The sequence below is a fragment of the Falco punctatus genome (genome assembly GCF_963210335.1).
Source record: "Falco punctatus genome assembly, chromosome: 19".
NCBI lineage: Eukaryota > Metazoa > Chordata > Aves > Falconiformes > Falconidae > Falco > Falco punctatus.
Window position 1 is genome coordinate 520,890 of NC_137599.1, and position 24,572 is coordinate 545,461.

The following is a 24,572-nucleotide window of genomic DNA, read 5'->3' on the forward strand; positions in this document are numbered from 1 at the left end:
GGGCGGAGCTCCGGGGCCGGAGGGCTCACTCGCAGCGGGGCAGCCGCGCGGGGCCGGCCGCTATAGCGGAGAGCCGCGACCTGTCCCCTGCCGAGGCCGCGGTGCCTGCACCCCCACCCGCTTCCTGCCCGGAGTGGGCGGGCCGAGCCTAATGAGGGCGGCGCCGATTGGCTGGCAGAGGGACGCTGCTTTCCGGTAGGCGCGCGTGACGCTGCGCCGCGCGTGAAGCCGGACCGAGGGTGAGCGCGCCTTGACGGGACCTGCCGCGGCCCTCGTGCCCCGCGGGCGGCCCGCCCCGTTCCCCGGTCCGGCCTGGCGCCCCGTGCCGCGTCACAGGCCCCGGGCAGGAGCCGCGCCAGCGCCTCGGCCTGGGGAGGCGGCGGCGGCGGCGGCCCGGGTCGCCCGGGGAGGCGCCGTTCTGCTGCCAGGGCCCAGCCTGGCGCAGCACAGGGAGATTTGGTCGGTACCAACCAAAAGGCCCGGGCGGTTGCTCACGGTGGTAGTTGTGGTGGCAGCTTTTCCCCCACAAAGATAACGATGTATTTTATGATTTTTATTTTTTTTTTCTTTTTAACTGCAGCCGCCTCAAGCCGAGCGCCAGGCCTGCCGATGCGCCAGAGCCCCAGCCGGGGCTGAAGGGGGCGGCAGGAGGAGGGCTGGGGGTAGGGGGGTGCTGGAGGTCGCGCTTCAGCGCAGCTCTCTGCCCCCCGGCACAACGGCTGGGTGCCTTGAGGCAGGCAACTTGCGCTGTGCTTGGAGCACCGGAGGAGTTGGGACACGAGGGAAATTTGGGCACCTCAGACTTAAAAAGCCGCTTCCTCAGGGCTCTGGGTTGCATCTCCCAGGGCACCATTCCTCACAGTAGGAATAACTTGCTGAGATTTGCAGGCAGGTTAGCTTCTGTGGCTCCCCGTTCAGCTCGCCCCATGTTTGATTTAGTAGACGCAGGCCAAATACACCCAAAAGATGGTGTGTATTGGGGAGAATTGGTTCTGGCTCCTGCCCATAACATCTGCAGGAACAGGCTGGCCTCTCTACCCTTGTGTACAGTTCAAACCCAAGCTCGTTAAATATTTATACCCAGTACCATGTATGTGTACAGGCCCTTTGACAGTGCAAGTGTTTTCAAACCCTGTTTGGCTGTGGTTTCTAGACTAACCCTTCCAAGTGCTCTTTTACCCCTGCGGTAATTATCGCACCAGCCGCCTGCCTGCAGAGGTATGTAGTGGAGGGACAGAAATAGCAGGGTTTTTTGGAAGCACGTCCTGGCTGAGGCTGGAGGCCAGAGTGTCAGGGTTGCTGCAGTTAAAACCCTGTGTTCACATGGGCAGGGGAGGGTTTTATGTGTATTTTTAAAAAACATGGCAGTGGAGCTGCCACCCCTACAAGGCAGCGCACCAAAGGCCTGATTCTCCTTCTGCAGCATGAGTTTTTGCAGGCTGTTCCAGAGGATGTTTAACCTGTAGCAATAAATAAACAGCCCCTCTGTCACGAGGGGACGAGGTACTCACTTGGCAACAGAGCTTAGGATTTACATCAGCCTCTCAAAAAGCACTGATGTTTTTTATAAGTGCCCTGTCTGATTCCCCTTGAATTCCCCCTTGTTATTGCTTAAGTTAATCCCATCTGTTTGCCTGGTGTCTAGGAAGGGAAAAAAGCATGTGGTGGTGCTGCTGCAGGCTGGCGTTGGCTCTCAGCAGCCATGAAGCAAAGTTGCTTTGCAAGGCTGCTGGCAGATGCTGCTGGCTTGTGCTCTTAACTCTTGGTTCTTCCCTCTGCTGAATTGCTTCCAGCTGCCACAGGACTTATCCACCCCCTCCTCCTGCCCAGACCATGGGTCTAGTTCTGTTTGTAGGATTGAGTTATGACAACAGTGTCTTTTCTCCTAGCAAAAAGGAAGCAGTGCTGAGCCTTCATCCATCTTCAGCTGTCCTGCAGGCCTGTGTTCCAAGCTGCTGCCCTTTGGTACAAAGCAGTGTGGTCCCTGTTCATGGGGGACAGTGTGGGCAGGAGGTGTCTGGTTCCTGTTTGCACAGAGTCTTTTGAGGGTTGGTAGCCATGGTGTCTGGAGGGAGGTGTGACACCAGAACCAGGTTAGGCAGAGCAGTTGTTACTGAGATTGTTGGGTTTGGGGGTATGTGGCTCACAGGGAGAGGTGACGGCAGCTGGGTCTCCCTTACTATGGGCCAGGGGATGCTGAGGGATGTCCACCAGCAGCCTGTGGCTCCTGGCCAAAGGTGATGGAGCCAATTTCTTCTCAGAGGAATGGGGCAACAGCCGCAAGCTGCGGCTTGGGAGGTTCAGGCTCCTCATCAGTGAGGGTGGTGTCACCCTGAAAAAGGTGACAGCAAAGTCAGGACCTCTGACCTTGGGGATTTGCAGGGCTTGACTTGGCTTGGGCTAGTGTTGGTCTGTGGGGGCTGGAAAGGTGATGCTGCGGCCTGTTCCCAGCTTGCTGTTGCCTTTTTGGGGGTGCAGATACCACCCTGCTCACGGGGCCCCCTGCTCCTGTCCAGAGCTGCCTCTGTCGCTGAGCCTTTTGGTTTTAAAAGAGCTTGAGCGGCATTTAGAGGTTGTAGGGTTTGATTGAGTGGGGAAGAAATCTCGGTGTGGAAAACTCTGAGAGAAGTTGTCTGCTCCGTGTTGGCAAGAGGGTTACTGGTACCCTCCCAGCCTCAAGGCCATCGGCAAGCCCAGACACCGCTTTTAGTGCCTCGTTTGCAAGCTAACAGACACAAGTTTGCTGCTCAGAGCCATGGTTTCTTGTGTCTCTTGGGTTGCTGATGACTCTGCTGGCTTCCAGATAGCGTGGGGATGCATTTTACTTGCTGTCTTGTGTGCTTTGCATCCCAGTTATATCACAGGTAGCTTATCTCCTTTTATACCCTGGTTGTAGAGATTAAGCAGGCCTCTCCCTCTCAGTCCTCATGTTTCTTGGTCCAGGCTGTAGTGTTGTCTGGATTCTTCCCCTTTGTCATTCACCCTGGGTCCCCCTCAACAGCTGTGCCAGAAATTTCCTCTGATTTAGGGTGCTGTAGGCGAGACTGTGGCTTGATGGGTGGAGATGCTGAAGGGGAACAAGTTGTGTGGAGCTGCAGGTAAACCAGCTGGAGGAGCTTAGGGCTGGTTCCAGTTGCATGGCCAGAGTTAGCAGTGTCCAGGGGAGCCTCGTTTAACTCAATGCTGTTCCTCAGCCTGTAAAACAGGGGTACTCAGCTCAGAGGGGTGCCAAAATTGTGCTAATGTCTCAATGATGCCCTGAGAACATATGAAAATGAGCTTTGAATGAAGATGCCTGTTTGGGATAAATATTTGATGTGCACAGCGTGAACAAAATGTCCCTGTCCTGGCATGTTTGAAGCTCTTTTCTTTCCATTTCAGAGCACAATGTTCCTGGTCGGACTCTCGGGTGGAATCGCATCTGGGAAGAGCACGGTGGTGGCCGTACTCCGGGAACTAGGCTGTGCTGTGATTGATGCTGATGTTATTGCCAGAGAGGGTGAGTGTTGCATAGTTGATCTTTCTCTCCGAGGCTCCCCTGACAACTGGGGTTGATGCGGTGAAGCGCAGGCAGCAGAGGGTGCTCTGGGTGCGTTGAGAAGCGTTCCCCTCCCATTCCCCAGCCGCTGGTGCTGCATGGAGCAGCTGTCTGGGAATGGGTGGAGGGGTGGGATTTGAACTTGGATGTACTTCTAATAAAGAAAAAAAATAAGATCATGTCCTAAAATAAACATCTTGACCTGAGTTTGCTTCTCCTGGAGTGTAATGCTTCCCAGCTTTGAAAGCCAACTCTGGGCAAAATAAATGCCATTCTGTGTAAAGTGGGTTCTCTTGGCTAATCTGATGTCCCTCCTAAGTCCCAGGACACCCATCCTGTAATCTGGTTACATTAGTTGGGATCACTAACATGCTTGAAAGAAAATTTCCTTCTGTGCTGGATGTTGCTTGCTTGGTTATAGTGAGAGATTGGTCCACAAATTTACTTGTGCCTTAACACGCTCAGAAAGAAGAGGCTCCGAATATCCCAGATCGGAGGGAATTCAGCCTGTGCTTCTGCACAGTGTGCTTGCCTCTTGCTGCTGTCAAAGTGTGCTGTCCTGGCAACCAAAAAGACCCACAAATCCAGATCTGTTGCCTCAGCAGAACTGGAGCAGACCCCGCTCTCCCTGAGTACCTGTGTGATGTGGGGCAAGATGTTAATCCCTCTGTGCCACTGGGCTAACAAGGAGAGCAGTACTCACTCCAGGAAGGGCAGCTGATTTTGTATGCAGAAGGTTTCAGGTCTGCAGCTGAGCAGTGGTGCAGGAAGCGTCATTTTGAAGTGCCTGCGCTTTTCTATGTGGTGAAGAACTTACTGTGCAGCCACTCAAAGCTGTGATGCTCTTAACATTTTATTGCACTGTAATTCCCCTCAAGGTGCAGAAAATTTGCTGGAGGTGCTAAAAGCCCTCAGAGACGATAGGAAAACACTACAGATTCTCAGCGTCGGTTTTCTACCAATCACTTCATTTTTCTCCAATTCCTTTTTTATGTGTGTTTATTTACTATATGGATTTCACCCATCCTGAAACTGCCTCAATGTGAAATTCAACGGGAGGAAGAAATTGGTCTTAAAGACTTTTATTAAGTTGGCCTGAGGTTACAACCTGTGGCAATGTTCCTGGATTTTGGAGAGAAAATTATTTACAGTCTGTGATTCTCTGTGGTTAGCCTCAGCTTGATCTTAATTATGGTTTTATTACTGCATCCTTTTTGTTGGTGATTTTTTTTGGTGGCTTTAAAATTATACGCTCATGTAATGTCAGAGTCCCTGCAAACTGGGACTTGAGCTCTCAGAAGGTTTCTGTGTTCATTCTCCTGAATTCGGTGACAGAGGTGAAAGACAGTAAAAAAAACAAACTGAAAAACCCAACAACCACGAAACACTGTAGTAGCAGGCAGAGCCAACTTGTAGCAGCCAGGCTGTATTCACCTAGTGCTGAAGTTTCCAGCTAAAATAAACCTGATGCCGGTCCGGGTCCCTTTAGGATCTCCCTGCTCAACCCCGTGCCCTGCAGGTGGTGGGGATTGGCTCAACCCTGGTCCTTGGCTGGTAGCCATGAGCGAATCCTCCCGCCCGCCCTGCTGACTTCTAACCCCAAGCAGCAGCACGCACGAGGGAGGGTTGTGGCGCTGAATTAATGTTTGCAGGATGCTTCGATCTCTTGAGTGCCAGCCCTCAAAGGGACCTTGGGCTGAGAGGCTTTTTTTGCAGATGCTTTCCTGCAGGACTGATGTCAGGTGTCTGCTGGGCTGCAGCGCTGAGCCATGCCAGTCTCAGTTCAGCGTGTGCTGGCAGGCAGATGTGCTGCCCGCTGAGGAGAATAAGCTCGGTTATTTAATGAACAAAACTCATGTGAGGCTGATTGCTGATGCAAACACTGACTGTGCTGTAGAACTGGCTCTAACCTCCAGCTGTTTTATGTTATCAGTGGTGCAGCCTCACTTCAAGGCCTATCAGCAGATAGTGCATTACTTTGGCCCTGAGATCCTCTTGGAGAATGGAGAGATAAACCGTGAGGCTCTAGGAAACATTATCTTCTCCTGCCCGGAGAAACGGCAGCTGCTGAACTCTATCACCCATCCGGAGGTCCAGAAAGAGATGCTGAAGCAGATCTTGAAATACTTTGTGCTAGGTAAGAGGCTGCGTCCCAGCACACTGGGACTCCTGCTCAGGCAGGAGCTGTCCCTGCTTGCTCTGTCTTTGGTTTTAACGTGGGGAGAGGGACAGGGAAGGAGAAAGGGAACCGACACTGAGTGATGGCCTTTGTGCTCTGCCATCGCTGGCCTTTTGTGTCGGCGTTTGGAGGATTCATTCCTGCCTTTCACTGCTGCCCTTCACCACCTTCTTCTATGGTTTAGAGTACATCTGTAGGGCCTGAGAAAAGCATTGTGAGGCCTCTTCTGAGATTACTTGCTGGATAATGTCATACCTTCTGAAACGGCCAAATATTCTTCCCTGCCCCCAGCCTCCTCAGGCTTCAATGAAAGCTGTGGAGCCCTTTTAGTCTCGATAAGGTGAGAAATGGGCTGACAGCTGTGGTTTCCAAAGTCCCGCTTTCCCCCCTGATAAATGTAACAAATACAGCTGTCAAACTTGGTCTAATCAAATGCCAGATAAGATCACCAGCTGTTTTGGCGGTCTCCGTGTAGACAGAAGGATGTCTTAATAGAGTCAGTCTGGTTTTGCGGAGCTTATCAAAGCTGAGCCCTGTGACAGCTGAATAGGCCTGTGCTAGGAAACTGCAGGGGCTGTGCTCTGCTGCGGGGTGAGGAGGAGGAGAAAGCGCAAAGGAAGCAACAAGCAGGAAAGCCTGGAGCCAGAGATGGAGTCTTGAACCCAGGGCTGCTGGCTCGGGAGGCGGATGCTGTCCTGCCCTCGGCGAGAGTGCTGTGTGTCTTCAGCAGGCTGCTTTGTCCTCATTAGTCAGGTTTTAATGATTTGGGATAGCTGGATGTTGTCTCTAAGGATTGCTGTGTAAGGAAAGCTCTTATCGATCAAACTGTAGGGCAGCAAGTAGTCTCTCTGGGCAGAGATGCTGCTAAAATGGTGGCTTGTTGGATGATGATGTCTTCGTCAAGGCTTTTATTGCCACGCAGAGCTTGGTTAGGGGGTTCGGGATGTAAAGATGGGACACCAGGGAAACTGGAAGTGCCTCTGCAGCCGGGGGGCACGCAGGGGAGTGAGGTGCTGACTTACAGCTTTCCCCGACCCTCGCCTGCTCCCCCAGGCTCAGCTGGGCATCTCCCCAATGTCCCCAAGCTGCCACCTGCCCAGGGAATTGGTGCTTGCAAAGGGCAGAGGCATGTGGAGAACTTGGGGTGGGTGGCAGGGTCCGGGAGGACAGCGACTGGGGGTTACAAGCTCTCATCTGCTGGCCGCTCCATGTGGTGACTGGTTTTAAACCAAACTGGGCTAGTTTTGGTGAGGTTTCAGGCCCTGGGGGCACCCCCATATTTCATTGTCACAGCTGTGAGAGGTCTGCAAGAATTTCCTTGCTCTCCTTGGAAAAATGGAATTGTTTAGCCAAAGCTTTTCATAAAGGGAAGAAAACTGAGCTGGGAAACATCGGCTCAAACGACTGCAGCCTGCTGAAGTCCTGGACCAGTGAAAGAGGAAAGCAAATTCTGCTGTGGGCACTGCTCCCCTGGAGAGGCCAGCAATGATGGCGTGACTGCTGCTCTCGCCAGCCAGGCACAGGCGCTTTCATTTGAGCTTCTTCTTTCGGGTCCTCATTATATTTCTGCAGCTTCACCTTTGGTCTGAGATCATCCAGATTAGGGGTTGGTCTGTTGTTTTTTTTTTTTCTCTGGAAACTTGGAATGAAACCATTTCGTCTCCAAGAGGGAGGAAGGCGATCAGGCTCTGCTCTCCTCTCAGCTGTAATCACGGAGCTGTGAAGCTCTCCTGCTTGCTTTGCTGGAGCAGCTCTGGTGTATGTGCAGCGCGAGGGATTTGGGAATCTGAGTAACGCTGTTACCTTTTTTTTTTGGGGGGGGTGTGTGCTGTCATTTCTGCAGGCTACCGCTACGTGATCCTTGACATCCCACTGCTCTTTGAGACCAAAAGGTTGACCAAGTTTATGAAATACACGGTCTTGGTTTATTGGTAAGTGCCACACAAACCGTCAGGACTGGGACACTGCCACCTTTCTTAAAGGCTGGGGGGGACCATGACATCCTTCCCGCTTTGGTGAGGATTTAGCTGCAGCCCTGGTGTGGAGCCTATTGATAACGCTCCCTCTTTTCTGTAGGCTTGAGAAGTGACACCTTCCTTTATCCTGGGGTCGAGGGGCTTCTTGCTGAGCTTTCCCTGTACATTGTACAGGGAAAACTGCTGTCTTTGGGCCTTTCACAACCTGCACTCCACTGGCTGGGGCAGGTTTGGGGGGCTGCCCTGGTATTATGAGCTGTGGGAATGCCAAAAACATGCAGCAGAGTCAGCCTGGGCAACGCTGCGGGGCTGGTGCCGCTGCTCTGAGTGCAGGATGCCTGCACTGGGTCTGAAATGAAGCAGAGCACATCTCTCCCCCCCGGACTTTACCCCAGCTATTCCCTCTCATGCAAAGAAAGGCAGGCAAACCCCCTCTTCCCTCCTGCACCCCCATCTCAGCATCATCCTCCCATCCTGGCAGCGACCCACCGACGCAGCTATCTCGGCTGATGAAGAGGAATGGGCTGTCCCAGGCGGAGGCAGAAGCTCGCATCGCCTCCCAGCTGCCACTGGACGTGAAGCGCAAATTAGCTAGTCACATCATTGATAACTCTGGGGACCAGGAGAGCACGTGCCGGCAGGTCCTGAGGCTGCATGCTCACTTGGAGGATTCCCTGGATTTCCTCTGGGCATGGCTGGCGGCGGGCACGGTTGTAGCTGGGCTCGGAGGGCTGGTGTACCTCCTCCTCGGGCGTTTCATCTCTTAATTCACCTTTTCTTTTTGTCATAGAAGAGGCCTGAATTTCCAGGTTTGAAAAGGGCAGTGAAAGGCCACTTCTTTTAATAAGCTTTGCCAGCTGAATGCAGACATTGGGGTGAGGCGGCTCCTTGCAGACTTCCCAAGGTGAACACAGGGGGGATTTTTTCCAGCACTGTCTTCCCATCTCCTTTCTTCCTGCTCAGGTTCTTACCCATCAGCTGTGCCTGTGGCGTGGGACCGCTCCCTTTGGGTGGCTTCAGCCTGTGGAGGGGATGAGGCCCTTGTTGTCCCCCCGTGTGTGTGTACGGTGGGACCCCCGTGGATTTAGGCACTTTAATGTCTTCCAGGACAATCTCTTCACTGGGGGAGTAGCTGGGCTCTGGGGTCATGTTTCTGCTGACAGGTGTCCCCAGGTTGATCCCCTCCTAGCTCACAGCCCTGGCTAATCTCAATGTAGACATGGGTTTGCCCCTTCTTTCACATTGATTTAATGGAAATGTGTTAAACCTGCCTGGTGGGGGACAGACAGCACCTCATTTCACACGGGTTAGGTGTTCAGCTGGCTGCTTGCCCTCCCCCCTGCCGTCTTTATTTCTGTGATCATCACTTGTGGGTCACCCTTGGTTTCGGATCCGAGGGTCTGATATGCCCCTGGAGCAGGCTGAGACCTGGGACCGGCCTCACTGAAAGTCATTTACTGCCATTTGAGTTTTCTTTCAGCAGCAGTTTCCTTGTGGGAGGGTATGAAATCTGGGCAAAGCGGGTGCTGGCTCTTCACGTTCACTTTAATAAAGCGCTAAGCAGCAGCCGGCTCCCCGCGGCTCTGCAACCTGTGGGCTGTGAGCGCTGCTCTTTCCTGGCCTGCTCCCAGGTTGTTCCTATGCCGGGGCACGGCTGCGCTCTGTAAAGTTCACCGCACGCAAGCAGAGCTGACGAGCACGCTCGTGCTTTTTCCCTGGTACACATTGCTGAACCCAGGGAGCTTTTTGGAGCATCTGCCTCTGCCATGAGCTTCCTGGGGGAGGGCATGGCTTTGTGTTAGCTCCAGTCACCTCACGGTGTGGGTCTGGCTTCCCAGGATGTGATCCTGGGACTTGCTGGGGTTTTTTGTTGTTAGTGCTTTCCCCCCAGGGCAGCCCTGCCCCCCTGCCACCCCACTGTCCCAGTTTTTTGAGAAAGGTGGGTGTCGCTGGCTCCTGCCTGCGGTCGGTGGTCCCTGGGGTCCCGTGGGATGTTTGAGCTCCCACCCGCCTTCCCACCCTCCTGCCTTCTCACTGGCCCAGCAGGCAGGGATGCTGCAGAGTGGGGTGGCATCTCTGCTTTCCCCGATGCCAGCCTTTGGGCACGGGGACCTTTCCCAGAGTGTCACAGCCCTGTCCAGCCAGTGTGCCCCCATTTTGGCACCGGGCACCCTTCCCACCCCCTCCAGCTCCTCTGAGGAGACCCGGTGGTCCCTGTGCAGCTACAGCAGAGCATCCCCAAGCTGGGGTCCCCCAACTTCTCAGGCAGTGCTGGGGGGAGCTGTACGCAATCGATACCTCTGTGCCAGCTCTCTCTCCTGCCTTTTCTTTTTTTTTTTTTTTTTTTTTTTTTAATGCTCCCTTAATTGCAGTGGTGATGTCGGGAGTCCCTTGCAGCCAGCCATAAATCAGAGCGGGAGAAGGACGGTCTCAGCCCGAGATGAGCTCTGATTGCTGCCCCCCTCCTGGCTCCCCGCCTCGGCGATAAATGGGGCTGCGGAGAGGCCGGGGGGCAGGAGGCAGCGAGACGAGCCCGGTAATCGCATTTGGTGCTTTGCTCCTGCCACGCTGACGTGCGCGGGCACTAACGTGGTTAGCCAGCCGTGGGGGCTGCCGGGGCCGAGGGGGCATGGCCTGGGGGTGCGGGACCGCCGGGGCCGGGGGGGCACACCTCCGCGACCTGCGTGGACCGCGTGTTGGCACCTGCTGGGGAGGGCTCCTGGGCCTGGGGGTGCTCGGCCACCGAACACCCCCCCGTGGGTGCCGCGTGGTCCCCAGCATCGCCCCCAGACCCTCGGGGACGAGCCAGCGCCCGCCCCCGCCGTTGTCCCCGGCCGGTGGCAGGGGGCTGCGCTCCCCGGGGGGGGCCTGAAGGGCGGCGCAGCCGGCGGGGGGCACGGCCGGGCTGAGACCCCCCGCGCTCATCGCACAGGCGCTGCCTCCGGGGGCGCAAGCGCAGGGATGCTGCCCACCGGCCCCGGGCACCGGCCCCCCTCCCCGGGGGTGGTTCGGCCCGGGCCCGGCCCCGCTCCGCGCAGCAGCCGCACATATAACAGCTGCGAGCTGCCGGCCGATCGATGGCGCTGCGGCGGCTGGGGGCGTGTGACAGGCGGTGCCGCCCGCTGCGTACCCCGCCGCTGCCCCCTCCCCCGCTGTCCCCTTCCCGCTGCCCCCTCCCGCTGTCCCCCTCCCCGCTGTCCCCTTCCCCGCTGTCCCCTTCCCCGCTGTCCCCTTCCCCGCTGTCCCCTTCCCGCTGTCCCCTCCCGCTGTCCCCTTCCCCGCTGCCCCTTCCCGCTGTCCCCTTCCCCGCTGCCCCCTTCCCCGCTGCCCCCTTCCCCGCTGTCCCCTTCCCCGCTGTCCCCTTCCCGCTGTCCCCTTCCCCGCTGCCCCCTTCCCCGCTGTCCCCTTCCTCGCTGTCCCCTTCCCGCTGCCCCCTTCCCCCCTGTCCCCTCCCGCTCACCCCTGCCACTGTCCCCCCACCGCTGTCCCCTCCGATGCCCCCCTTACACTGCTCCCCCGCCGCTGCCCCCCTCCTGCTGCCCCCCCTTCCCTGGAGCACCCCTTCTTCAGAGCACCCTCCAGGAGCACCCCCTCCCCAGCACCCATCACGGGCCACCCACCGGGCGGGGTGTGTGTGCAGATGTCACGGAGCTAGTAGGTCCCACTACGGGGCTGTAGGGACAGGGTGATGCCCCCCAGTGAGCACTGTCCCCAAGCGTGGGCTGGGTGGGGGGCCCAATACCCACACGGGAGGGACCCCGCGGGGGACCGGCTGGGGGCCTGAGTATGGTGTCACCGGTGTCACTGCATGGCCTCTGCTGTCACCGGTGTCACCATTCCTGCACGGTCCCTAGGGTATGGCATGGTGTCACTGTCACTGCACGGCCCCCGGGTGTCACGCAGTGTCACCGTGGCTGCACAGTCCCACTCGTGTCACAAACACAGCCCTGCGGTATCGCACAGCATCACTGTTGCTCCCCGGGGTGTCACATGGTGTCGGTGTCACATGGTGTCACTGTCACTGCGGGGCCACTGGGTGCCACACAGTGTCACTGCAGCTCCCGTGGGTTGTCACACGGAGTCACCGTCAGTGCCTGGTGCATGGGATGTCACATAGTGCTATGTCACTGCATCGCCCATGAGGTGTCACCCGGTGTCACCATCACTGCATGGCCTGGGGTGTCACACACTGCCACTGCACAGGATACTCCCCAGTGCCACGCACTGAACGTCCCGTGGGCTGTCACCCAGTGCCACTGTGCACCCCCCAGCTGTGTCACACCTCATCCCCACCAGTCATGGGGCACCCTGGGGACAGCACAGCAGGTCCCAGCACCGCATGTCCCTGCCACTCCCACCCCCATGTCCCCCTGGGGAGGCATGTCCCTGAGCCCGTCCCCTCTGCTCAGCCGGCCGCGCTGCCGGGGGAGCAGCCGCTTCCCGTCACTCACCAGCCACCCCATCAGCCAGGCTTTAATTAAGGAACGGTGTTGGCAGCCCTTAATTGCTGCACGGCGGGAGGGTGGCAGGCCCTGCAGTGTCTGTAATGAGAGGCAGTGTGACAGAGACAGGGCTCGGCGGGGGGATGTGCCACCCCCATCTTGTCCCCCCCGCCTGCAGCTGGGCTCCCCGTGCTGGGCAAGGGATGGTGCCTGGCACTGAGCTGGGACATGCTGGCTCGTCCCTGTCCCGGGGCTAACCCAGCTGGCCAGGCGGCCCACCACTGGCCAGCCAACGAGTCCCCTGGGTCAGCTGGCCAGCTGACCAGCCCAGCTAGCCAAACCGCCTGCTGGTCAACGAGCCAGCCAGCCAAGCAGCCAGCTAGCCAACCTGCCAGCCAGGCAATCAACCAGGCAAGTGGCTAGCTAGTCAACCAATCAACCAGGCAAGTGGCTAGCTAGTCAACCAACCAACCAGCTAGCCAACCAACCAACCTGCCAGCCAGGCAATCAACCAGGCAAGTGGCTAGCGAGCCAGCCAGCTAGCCAACCTGCCAGCCAGGCAATCAACCAGGCAAGTGGCTAGCTAGTCAACCAACCAACCAGCTAGCCAACCAACCAACCTGCCAGCCAGGCAATCAACCAGGCAAGTGGCTAGCGAGCCAGCCAGCTAACCAACCTGCCAGCCAGGCAATCAACCAGGCAAGTGGCTAGCTAGTCAACCAACCAACCAGCTAGCCAACCAACCAACCAGCCAGCCAGCCAGCCCACCACCTAACCATCTAGCCAGCCAGCCAACTGGATAGCTATCTACCAACAAGCCAACCAGCTAGTTGGCCAAACAGCTAGCCCACTGCCAGCTAGCCAACCAACCAACCAACCACCTAGTTGTCCTTCAAGCCAACCAGCCAGCCAAGCAGCTGACCGGTCACCCGCCTGCCAGCCAGCCAAGCAGTCATCTAGCTGGGCAGCTAGCCAGGCAGCCAACTGGCCAACTCTCTAGCCAAGCATGCGACCAGCCAATAAGCCATCCATGCATCCAACCAGCCAGCTAGCCACCTGGCCACCAGCCAGCGATCAGGCAGCCAACCAGGGGCACTGTCTGCCCACATCCAGCCAGGCACCGGGACCTGCCTGGCCCTCACCTCCATCCTGCAGCCCTGTCCCCACATGTCCCTCATCTCCTGGGCTGTGTGACAAGTGGGGACACCTCAGCGTGTCTGCGCCTGCACTTGTCATGTCCAGGCTGCCCCACTGAGCCCTGACACACTCATCACAGCAGGCGGGGCACTAGGCACCTCCCAGCCCGTCCCTGGCTAGAGGCATCTCTGGCCTCGGGGATTTTGAGTCTGTTTTCTTCCCAGCCTGGCACCAAGAGGTGAGTGTTGGCTCCTGCCAGGATCATCTCTGCCCTGGGATCAGTCTGTGGGGCCTTCCCTTACTTCCATGTTGATCCCTGCTGGTGCCGTGTTTCCTGGGCACCCACAGCCCAGAAAACGCCTCGTTAATTCTTCCTTTTAATTATCCTTGCTTCCCAACAAGGTGGATATGATGTCCTTTCTCAGGGATGGAGGTGGCACAGGTCCGGAGGTTGCATAGCTGGGGTGGCTGGTATCCTCCCTTGAGACCAGGGGACAGCCAGGACAGGAGGTACCAGCCTGGTCCCCCCACACTCCTCCTGGGTGTGGCTGGCTGGGTGAATGGAGGCATGGACGGCAGGGGGGGAGGGAGGGATCTGTGGATGCCTGGACACGTGTGGATGGATATGTGGATGCAAGGACATTGGATGGATGGATGGGTGGGTGGATGGATGGATGGATGGATGGATGGAGGATGGAGGAGGGATGGATGGATGGAGGGATGGATGGATGGAGGGATGGAGGGATGGATGGAGGAGGGATGGATGGATGGCAGGCACCAAGGTGGTGGGAACCAGCAGAGGAAGCCCCAGGTGGGTGCTCAGGAGATGTGGCTGCCTTCCCAGCTCTGCCCCAGCCTCTGCAGCCCAGGACCCTGCCACCCCAGGGTGTCCTGCCCACCCCAACCAGGGGGCCAAGGCCCAGCCCTGCCCCTGCTGCCCACAGATGAGTGTCCCCCTCGCACAGCCCCTTCTGGGTCCCATCCTGAGGACAGTGTGATTTTGGAGGACAGCACCCAAAATCATTGGGGACAGCCTGCAAATGCCATCTCCCTCCCTGAGCTCCTCAGCATGGGCTGATGTTGGGGCCCTCAGCTGTTCCTGGCTCCAAGTCCTAATTATTGCTGAGCCATCAGTGCCGCCCGCCCAGCCTAACCCCTGGCTGTGGGGATGGGCTTTGGGTGCCACGCAGACAGGGTGTCCGTGTCCCCACTGGCCACGCTTGGTCCGGTGGGCAGCATCTGTGGGGCAGCTGCAGCAGCAGCTCCCCCCTGCCACAGCACTGGGAGGGGAAACCGAGGCACGGCACAGCGCCAGCCCCGCAAAAGCCCCCATCCTGACCCGGCCGCCCTCACCCTTCCCCAAATCCTCCTTAATAAGCTCCCCAGCGAGTGGTGGGCTGGGGGTGGGGATGAAGCCCTCCCCCCCCCAGGCTGAACCCACGCCCCTGGAGCATCGATCAGGGCCCCCCCTCTTGCCACCGGCATCCCCCCGGTGTTGCCCACCCACCTCCCCACGTCATGCTGCCAAAGCAAACAGCCGTGGGCTCGGCGTGCATCGATTCTGTGGGAGCTGCTGTTTGCTTAACCTTTGCAGAGGAACGGCGGTGGCTGGCGTCGAGCGGAGCTGCTGCCGCAGCCACCACCACAACCACTGCAGCCACCGCTGCCACTGCTGCCACCACCGCCACCACCATAGCCACTGGAGCCACTGCAACCACTGCAGCCACCGCTGCCACCGCTGCCACCGCAGCCACCGCAACCACCGCAGCCATTGCTGCCACCACAACCACCACAGCCACTGCTGTCACGACTGCCACCACCACCACAGCCACTGCTGCCACTGCTGCCATTGCTGCCACTGCAATAACTGCTGCCACCACTGTCACTGCTGCCACCGCTGCCACTGCTGCCACTGCTGTCACCTCCCAGCTTTGTCCCTTTTCCCACTCCTGCGCTCCCGAACGTGGCCCTTCAGAGATTTGCCAGTTGTCCATCCCCAGGTGGTTGGAGCCAACCCGGGGGGCTGTGCTGCACCCCCTCCCTGTGCAGGGGTTGGGGACAAGGACAGCGAGCACCTCAGGGTCTCCAGCCAGGGTCAGCTGGGGTGTTGTCCCCATGTGTAGGGTGCTGCTGCCCCAGGGTGACGTTGAAGCCATCCCAGCTGCAACTGGGCTGTAGGGAGACAGCCTGGGGACCTGGTGGGCTGGGGTCGTGGTCATGCCATGGGGACAGGGTGGCCCATGGTGTGAGGTGGCCTGGGATGGTGGCCAATGCCATGGGGACACAATGGCTTGTAGCCATGAGGTGATGTGGGGCTGTGGCCTCACCGCAAGGATACAGTGACCAGGACCAGGAGTGTCCCCTGACCCTCCAGGTGAGATGAGTGCCCCGATGCAACCAGAGTGTGCCTGTCCCCCCCATGTCCCTGCTACGGCCACCTCATCCCCACGCAGAGCACCCTGCCCACCCGGGCCACCGCGGCACCATGGCGGCGGGTGACTCACACAGCCTGTGACCTCGGCGAGGCGTATTTTTAGGTGCTCGTTAAAAAAGAAGCGGGGGGGGGGGGGATGTACACAACAACGATGGAGAAAAGAACCAGGGAAGGAGCTGGTGCCATGGCAGTGACAGCTTGTGGGGGGACATGGGGCTGGCAGCAGCCCCATCCCAAAATACTCTGCTCGCCCAAGCCTTGTTAAGCCCCCAGGAATAATTGCCTCCTTAAAGCCGACTAATTGATTTTTGCATGCTGATTAAAGCAAAGCCTCTGCGGGAGCTGGGGGGGGCACAGGGGAGATCGATGGGCTGCCAAGTGTCCCCTTGGTCCCTCTCCTCTTGGGTTGGGGGGTGGGGTCTGTCCCCTGTGTGTCCCTGGGTTTTGGGGACACTGCATGGGTGTGCCGCTGGAGGGGGACGGACCCCCAGGATGGGGTCTGGGGGGAGTGATGACTCCATGGACCCCATAGGTGCCACCAGGGTTAATGCCACCTCGGCGGCATCACCCAGGGCCACCAAGCCACCGTGGCAGGCGGCACTGGCAGCAGTCCCCAGGCTGCTCTATACCCGTGGGTCTGTCCCCCCCCATCCCTGCTGCGTGTGTCCCGCCCCAGAGCCCCGCATCCGCATCCTTCGCTCACCCCCAGCACTGGCGGCGGCTGTCACTTGCCATCGTGTCCCGCTGTCCCCGCCGAGGTTGACAGAGATGGCAGGCGACAGAGCGGGCGCAGCTGCGTGTCCCTGTGTCACGAGCCCATCGGTGCTCAGCCCCCCAGGGATGGCACTTGCGTGTAGCCGTCACCCTTTAGCGTGGCCCGACTGTCCCAACGGTGGCACCTACGGGTGCCCCGCTGTCACCGTGGCCTTTGCCACTGGTGGTGGCATCCCATCCTGCGACCCCGCAGTTGACCCTGATGGGTGTTTCTGGGTGGGGGGTGCTTGGCCAGGTGGGCGTCCCCTGGGCTGTCCCCACGCGTGGGTTCCGTCAGTGCCCAGCGCTGCGGGAGGAGAAACTAAGGCCGGCGGGCAGGAGGGGCCCTGCTCTGGGACCGTCCCCGTGGCTTTGCCTCCGAGGGGACACGGGTGGCGGGTTCCAGGGCTGTCCCCAACTCCGGGGACGGGGCCACCGGCTGGTCCCGGGCACGGAGGTGACAGAACTCCAGCCCCCGAGGGGACGTGCCCGCCGGGCGCATCGCGTGGGCCCCGTGGGGACAGGGCGCGGCTCCGGGTGAGCACGCGGGGGGAGGGCGGAGGGGGCCCCAGCGGGGGGGGGGGGGGGGCGACCCCACGGCCAAAAGGGGGGTCCGGGGGGGGCTGCAGGGATGGGCGTGGCAGAGGGGCGTGACGGGGGGCGTGCCTCCCCGCTCAGAGACGTGCGTGGGCGGGCACAGGGGAGGGGCTGAGGGCGTGGCCGGGGCGTGGATGGGCGTGGTCAGGGCGGGCGCGGGGCGCACCGGAGCCAGCGGAGCGCAGCGGAGCGGCCGCCGCCGCCGCCACCCCCGAGTCGTCCCCCCCCGCCGCCGCCCTGCTCCCCCCCACCGGCACCATTCCCACCCCCGGGCGGCAGCGCGCCCCGGCCGGGCGGCGGCTCAGCCTGGGCCGGAAAACTTTGCTGGCGGCCGCGGCGGGGGTGGTGATGGTGCTGGTGCTGGTGGTGCTCATCCCGGTGCTGGTGAGCTCCGCCGGTACCGATGGCCGGTACGAGATGCTGGGGACCTGCCGGATGGTCTGCGAGCCCTACGGCCCCGCTGCCCCGCCGCAACCAGCCGAACGCGGCCCCATCCCGCCGCCCTCCACCCTGGTGCAGGGTCCCCAAGGCAAACCAGGGCGACCGGGAAAACCAGGACCACCGGGACCGCCGGGAGAACCAGGACCGCCAGGACCGGCGGGGGCGCGGGGTGAAGCGGGACGACCGGGACCCCCGGGATTACCGGGACCAGGGGCTACAGGTGCGGTGAGTGCGGCTACCTATAGCACGGTGCCACGCGTCGCCTTCTACGCCGGCCTCAAGAACCCCCATGAGGGCTACGAGGTCCTCAAGTTCGACGACGTGGTCACCAACCTGGGCAACAGCTACGACGCCACCTCCGGCAAGTTCACCTGCGCCATCCCCGGCACCTACTTCTTCACCTACCACGTCCTCATGCGCGGCGGCGATGGCACCAGCATGTGGGCCGACCTCTGCAAGAATGGTCAGGTAAGGGCTGGCCATCCCGGCTACCAGCCCCACCATGGGGACGGGAGCTGTTGCTGCCCCCCAAGCTCCCAGGAAGGGCTCTGGGTGCTTCCTCAGGGTGCCACATCCTTTTCCCGGCCCTAGGAATGCACCCCCAGGGTTCTCCATCCTTCTCCTGGCCCCAGAGATGAACCCTCAGCCACATCCTTCTCCTGGTGCTGATGACAGGCTCCAGGCGCTTCCTTGGCATGCCCCATCCTTTTCCTGGCCCAAGGGATGCATCCCGAGGGTGCCACATCCCTCTCCCAGTGGCAGTGATGTGCTCTGGGTGCGTCCCTGGGGTGCCACATCCTTCTTCTGTCCCCAGGGCTGTACCTCTGGGATGCTCTGTCCCTCTCCTGGTGGCAACGATGAGCTCTGGGTGTAGCCCCGCATTGCCTTGTCCTGCTCCCAGCCCTGGAGATTCATTCTCGGCATGTCCCATCCCACTCCCAGCCGCGGAGATGCACCTCCAGGATGCTCCATCCTTCTCCCAGTGGTGGTGATGGGCCCTGGATGCATCCCCAGGGAGCCCCATCCTTCTCCCAGTCCCAGAGATGCCCCCTCCCCGGTGCCTCATCCCTCTCCCAGCACTGGGGACATACTCTGCCACCATACCTGTGCTGTCCTGATTTGTCCCCAAGGGTGCCCTCAGTCCTTCCTTGGCTCCAGAGACATGCCTCTAGGGTGCCCTGGGACGTCGCTGAGGCGTGCCATCATCCCTGCTGGGACTCCCCAGGGGGGACAGGGCGGGCTCCTTTGCAGGGGACAGTGTCTGCATGGCCTGGAGCGGGGCAGTGCCTGCCCCACTTTTGGGGTGCTGCACCCCCATCCCAGAGCCAGCTTGGCTGCTGCTGTGTCAGGAGAGATGTCCCCACTGCTGGCCAGGCTGTGTGGTGGACACCATAGGGGGGCCACCCTGAGGCTGGCCCTATCCTTGCCCCTCCCCTGGTTCCAGCATCCCCCCCGACTCCATCCATCTGAAAATCTTCCCGATGCCAAGACACAGTCTCTCCATCCCCGTGACTTGCAGGTGATGCTCAAAACGCTGTCCCTTTCCCACACCATGTGTCCCCCCGAGCCACGACTCAAGGCACAAGATGTGGCCGTGACCCCCAAAATGTCACTTGAGCTTATTCCCTTGGGTGTCACCACAGCCAGCATCCACTCCAGGATTCATCCCATTCCACTCCTGGTTCCCATCATTCTCTCCCAGCATCAAGCCCCGTGGTACATCCCTGTCCTGAGGATATACAACACTGAATTAACCCAAAACTGAGTTATAAACCCAAAAAATAGCCAGGGGTGGAAGGGGAAGCGGGAGCACTGGCACAACCACAGTGCTTCACCCCTCGGCTGAAAACTGCCGAGCCAGGAGCGCAGGGGGGGCAGGAGCCTCTCGGCATTTTTTCTCCATCCAAACAGTTTAAATTTTCTTTTTTTTTTTTCTTTTTTTTTTTGGCTCCCCCCTACTCCAGCCCAAAATTTTGGGGGTCCTAGCGACGCTTGGCACAGCCAGCTCTTTCTCCTGAGCAGCATCAGTGTAACTCTGAACTGAGCATCCCCAAAAAGCCACCTCATCCCCTTTTTCCTCCCCCAATATATTTTTGGGTCCCCCCCCCCAAACCTTCCCACCTCCTTCTCCACCCCACCGAGCTCTGACCACCCCCGGCTCGGTGGGGAATTGACACACCCGGGCACTACTGGATGAATTTCCAGAAGCTACGCAGCCCCTCGTCAAGAGGAACCGCGCTCAGTCGGGCGCGCGATGCAGCTTAATTAACTGGTTGTTAATTACTAACGAGCTATCAGCACTCCAATATTTATAAAGAAGCGGCTCGGGAGGCAGGGGAGCGTTTTGGCGGGCTGGCACTGGCGGGAGAGTTTAAAAAAGGTACCCCCCCAAATGCCACAAATAATTAAAAATGGGGTTAATTGGGGTTTTGTTGCCAAATATACCTCATCCTTGACAAGGCGGGGAGGGGGGGGGCAGGGGGAGTTCCCAGCAGATAAGGGTAGATCCTGGCATCCTCAGAGGGAATTATAACCTGGGGGGGCCCCTCTGACCCCCCACTTTGCTCTGGGCACTGCCAGTTTTGGGCACAGCCCATCACCCCTGCGCTGGGGCTGGAGTTAATGAGAGCCAGGGGAGCCCCAGCGCTGGGAGGGAGCTGCTCCTGGTGATTAATTAGCTTTAATTATTCTTATTTGTATTAGCCTGTAGAGGAGGCAAGCAGGGCAACGGGATGGGGGGAGATGCTGGGTGGATGGACAGATGGCGGGAGGGGGTTGGAGCCGGGTGGTTTTGGGGTCCCCGTGGTGGGGTGAGGGACGTCCTGGCTGGCTCGTGTAGCTGAAGGGGTGTGCGGCTGTGCTGTGGCTTGTGGGTGGGCACAGCCCCGGGGGGATTCCCGTGGGTGGGGGCTCAGGGACGGTCCCCAAGGGACCCTGTCTGTGGGGACACAGGGACCTGCCTGGGGGCCCAGAGGGGCACTTGCTGCTGCACCCAAGGGTCCTGGGGGACACCTGCTGCCATGCCCAGAGGGGTCTTTGGGGGGGCAGCTGCTGCTGTGCATGGGGATGCTGGCAGGGCACCCCCCACAATGACCAGGACCCCTGGGGGGCACCTACCACCATGCCCAGACATCCTGGGGTAGATACCCAGGCCCAGGAGTGCTGGGGGGGGTACCTGCTGCCATGACCAAGACCCCTGGGGGGGACACCCACCACTGCACTTTGCTGCCATGACCAAGACCCCTGGGGGGGACACCCACCACTGCACTTGGGGGTCCTGGGTGGCACCTGCTGCCATGTCCAGGAGTGCTGGGGGGGCGCCTTCCACTGCACTTGGGGGCCCTGGGGGGCACCCGCTGCCACTCCTTGGGGGTCCTGGACTGCGGTGGCTGTGGTGGCCATGGCACATGGGGCACATGGTGTCAGTGACAGTGGCTGCAGCAGAGCCAACCACTGGGGCTGGGGGCTGGCCCCCACACAATGGTTCCCACCTCCAGGGGCTGCGTCTGGCTGTGGCATGGGGAAACTGAGGCACAAAAAAGGACAAGGGGGGGTGAAGCCATCAGCGTGGGGACATGGTGGCAGTCCCCACCTCCTCTGCCACCATGGTGCCAGGAGTGGCTCAGCCGGGCCCCGGCGCTGCCATTTATCTTCCCTGGTTAGCGCGAAGGGCTGGTGGGCGCGCGGTGATGAGGTGGCTCCTTGATGAGGGGAGACGGATGGCACCGAGCAGCTCTAGCTGTGGCAGGGGGAAATGATGGCAGCAGAGCTGGTGCCAGGTGGCTTTTCCTGGTTCTCCTTCCCTCTGCTTCTTCCCTCCATCCTCTTCCTTGGCCCAAACTCAGGCAAGGCAGCATCCTCTGGAGACTGGGGTGCCATGACCAGCTGAGATTCACTGTGTTGCCCCCAGGGGACAGGGACCCTCATGGTGGTGGTGTAGGCACAAGGGTGACAGTGCTGGTCATAGCGTGAGGGGTACGGCTGCGTGGGTGAGAACAAGCCCAATGTAACCACCTGCTGGGCCCTCAGTAGGTTCCAGAATTAACAGTGTCTGACCATGCCATCACAGGCTGCTTGTGGGCTCTGGGAGATGTAGCTGCATTCCCGAGGAGGAAAGGACTCCTGTGCTGGAGGCAAAGGACAGGAATCCATGGGAACACCCGTCCTTCCCCCTGCAGCCACTCTGGGACCCTGCAGCCACTTGGTGGTTCTTCCCTGCCTGGCATGGGCCAATTAAGAGCCCATTCTCATCGGTTGTAATTAGGAGCATCTTTTTCCTGGTGCTTCACGTTTGCATTTCACTTGGGATTTTACCTGCCGGCTTGTCACTGTCACCCAGCGCCACACAATCTCCCTGCAAGGCAACAGTGTAGATTTGATTACCCAAGTAATTCTGCAGCAGCAGTGGGTTCCAGACACAAAGCTTCTTTTCCAGGCAGTTTTGGCACCTCTGGCGCTGCCAGCACCTCTCAGCCTTGTCCTCCGGCACCAAGGAAATATTTATCAGGGGGAGCATCCCACCCCGCAGTAGGTTGGGATCTGGGTGAGCAGTGAGGCTTGGTTTTGGGGAGCTTGAGCTCAGCTGGCTCAGCCCTTGCCACATGCTCATGGTCCTTGTGAAACTCATGGGAAGATGAGTGGGGACGCACTGGGGTTCATCGGGTTGGTGCTGAGCTGGGAGACGGGGTCCTGTGTCCGAGATGTGGCCCTTCATCTGAATTGGGAGCTCGGGTCCCGTGTCTGAGCTGTGGTCCCATATTTAAATCTGGAGCCAGGGTCATGTGTCAGAGCCGTGGTCCTGCATCCAAACCTGGAGTCGAGGTTCCATATCCGAGCTGCGATCCCACATCCTGATGTGGAGAAGGGGCCCTGTGTCTGAGCCGTGGTCCCATGTCTGAACCTGAAGCCATGGTCCCACATCTGCGCAGTGGTCCCACACTCCAATTGGGAGGCAGGGTCCCATGTCTGAGCCACGGCCCTGCATCCGAACCTGGAGTCAGGTTCCCGTGTCTGAGCCGTCATTGTGCACCTGAATCCAGAGATGGGGCCTTGTGTCTGGGCCGTGGTCCCATGTCTGAATCCGGAGCCATGGTCCCACATCGGAGCTGTGGTCCCACACCTGAGCCTGCTGGGTCAGGGAGAGGCTCTGGGTGATGTTCAGAGAAGCTGCCTCCATCAGGGACCTGTTCCCCCGTGTGTGGGGATCCAGGGCACCCCATGCCACCCTGGAGCTAGCGGGCAGTCTCCCTGGCTGTGGGTGAGCTGGGACCCTGGGTGTCCTGTGGGATCTGAGGGCTGAGCCGTCTCCTGAGCCAGGTAACATGGGTATCCCCTGCGCAGGTGCGGGCCAGCGCCATCGCGCAGGATGCCGACCAGAACTATGACTACGCCAGCAACAGCGTCATCCTGCACCTGGATGCGGGGGATGAGGTCTTCATCAAGCTGGACGGAGGCAAAGCCCATGGTGGCAACAACAACAAGTACAGCACCTTCTCTGGCTTCATCATCTACTCGGACTAAGCCTGGACCCACAGCATCACCCCACAGCCCTCCAGCCCCATGGCATCTCCCTGCTGCTGTCCAGCCCCACAGCATCCCCCAATGACTGTCTAGCCCCACGGCATCCCTCTGCCATGATTTGGCCCCATGGCATCCCCCCACTGCTGTCCAGCCCTACAGTTTCCCCTTGCTACTGTCCAGCCCCATGGCATCCCTCTGCTGTGGTCCAGCCCCACAGCATCTCCCCACGGTGGTCCAGGCCATCTATGCCCCCCCCCCTTCCCCATTAGCTCACCCCTCAGCTGCTGATTTCAGGGCTTGGGGGACTGCAGGGAGCTAGGGGCCAGCAAGAAGCTGGGGGACCCCCCCTGCACTGCCCCCCTGCCCCCCTGTCCCCTGGCTACACACCCCGCTTGGCCCCATGGCACCCTGCTCTCTGCTGCCTCCCCACACCTGGGGCGATGCTGGGGGCCGGGGGTCCCTGCCAGTGTGTATATATGTACAGGACGTGCAGATGGCTGAACGGGTGCCCCGCTACCCCGTCCCTGTCCAGCCTGTGCTGGGGGCTGCGCTGGGGAGGGGGGGAGATGCCTTGTGCCCGACCCTGGGGCAACTCCATGGTAAAGCAGAGCTGTGACCTGTCCCTGTCTGCTGTCTGTGTCCCTGCGTGGGGCAGAGCCCATGCCCCCCGCCCCGGGATGGGGTCCTCCCCCCCCCCGAGTGACCCTGCTTGGCTTAGCGATCTGCCCGAGCGGGGAGGTGCTGGGGGCGGCTCCTCTGCTCCCAAGCACTGGTGTCTCCTCTGCCACCTCCAGTGGGGTTGCTGGGTGCGCCACCATGTCCCTGTCCCCCAAGCCCACCCAAACCCATGGCAGGGTGTTTTGCCAGGGGCACAGTACCCCGCAGCGGGGGGGGGGGGCATGGTCAGGCCACGCAGAGCCATGGGGACCCTCAGGCGCACACGCCTGTCACCGCTGCCTCAGTGCGGGCAGGACATGGCCCAATTAGAGGTGACAGCGAGTGCCCAGAGCCACAGAGCGGCTGTGGTGGGGTCAGGGGACGGGGGATGCGGGGGACATGTGGGCGCCCCTGGGGACGGGGGGGTGGGTGTCGCCCTGGCAGGCCCTAGCGGGTCCCTGGTGCTCATTTCTCAGCACTAATTAGTGGGGACGAGGCAGTGGCTGGGCAGCTCGTTAGGGCCAGGGCTGTCTGCTCCAAGCGTGAGGAGAAGCCCGCCGTTAGGGCCGGGTGTGGCAGCACCCCAGTCCCCAGCTGACACTGGGGAGCACCCCGGGCGCCACAACCCACCCGGGCCCTCGGCTGGGCGACAGCGCTGGGGCTGCCGGTGCTCCCCGTGGGGGCCCGGCCCGGCTCGGTGGCCACGGTGGGGACGGGCCAAGGGGGAAAGATGGCGGCCGGGCCAGCGCGGCGGGACTGCGGCCCTCAGCGGGCGCCTCGCGGGGGGCGTGGGCAGGGCGCGAGGGGCCAGCGCCCGTCCGGGCCGGGGGGAGGCGGGGCCGCTGGGGCCGTTGGGGCCGTTGGGGAACGGCTCAGCGCAGCGGTGGCACAGCTGGTG

At 60.2% G+C, this 24,572-nt stretch overlaps 2 protein-coding genes across 5 annotated transcripts; both read left to right on the forward strand.

Annotated features, from left to right (window-relative positions):
• Nucleotides 1-109: 109 nt before the first annotated feature.
• Nucleotides 110-9,286, forward strand: DCAKD (dephospho-CoA kinase domain containing). 4 transcript variants are annotated; one of them, XM_080369974.1, is made up of 6 exons: nt 287-463; nt 1,890-2,048; nt 3,382-3,499; nt 5,472-5,675; nt 7,561-7,648; nt 8,175-9,286. In XM_080369974.1, exons 3-6 carry the CDS (start codon nt 3,388-3,390, stop codon nt 8,458-8,460), a joined length of 690 nt encoding a protein of 229 aa, XP_080226100.1. In that variant the 5' UTR covers nt 287-463; nt 1,890-2,048; nt 3,382-3,387; the 3' UTR covers nt 8,461-9,286. The 4 variants fall into 4 exon arrangements, with proteins under 4 accessions (XP_080226097.1, XP_080226100.1, XP_080226099.1 ...); XM_080369971.1 differs by lacking the exons at nt 287-463; nt 1,890-2,048 and adding an exon at nt 110-239; XM_080369973.1 differs by having other exon boundaries at nt 325-1,965; nt 8,153-8,514.
• Nucleotides 9,287-17,135: 7,849 nt separating this feature from the next.
• On the forward strand, nt 17,136-24,395 carry C1QL1 (complement C1q like 1). Its single transcript, XM_080369719.1, has 2 exons — nt 17,136-17,965; nt 22,838-24,395. Exons 1-2 carry the CDS (start codon nt 17,405-17,407, stop codon nt 23,015-23,017), a joined length of 741 nt encoding a protein of 246 aa, XP_080225845.1. The 5' UTR covers nt 17,136-17,404; the 3' UTR covers nt 23,018-24,395.
• Nucleotides 24,396-24,572: the final 177 nt, after the last annotated feature.

Bases quoted from the DNA above. Each gene is read 5' to 3' on its own strand.
- DCAKD (XM_080369971.1), top strand. From the start codon at position 3,388: ATGTTCCTGGTCGGACTCTCGGGTGGAATCGCATCTGGGAAGAGCACG. The intron at 3,500-5,471 runs GTGAGTGTTGCA...TTATGTTATCAG, and splicing joins TGATGTTATTGCCAGAGAGG to TGGTGCAGCCTCACTTCAAG. The intron at 5,676-7,560 runs GTAAGAGGCTGC...TCATTTCTGCAG, and splicing joins CTTGAAATACTTTGTGCTAG to GCTACCGCTACGTGATCCTT.
- C1QL1 (XM_080369719.1), top strand. From the start codon at position 17,405: ATGGTGCTGGTGCTGGTGGTGCTCATCCCGGTGCTGGTGAGCTCCGCC. The intron at 17,966-22,837 runs GTAAGGGCTGGC...TCCCCTGCGCAG, and splicing joins ACCTCTGCAAGAATGGTCAG to GTGCGGGCCAGCGCCATCGC.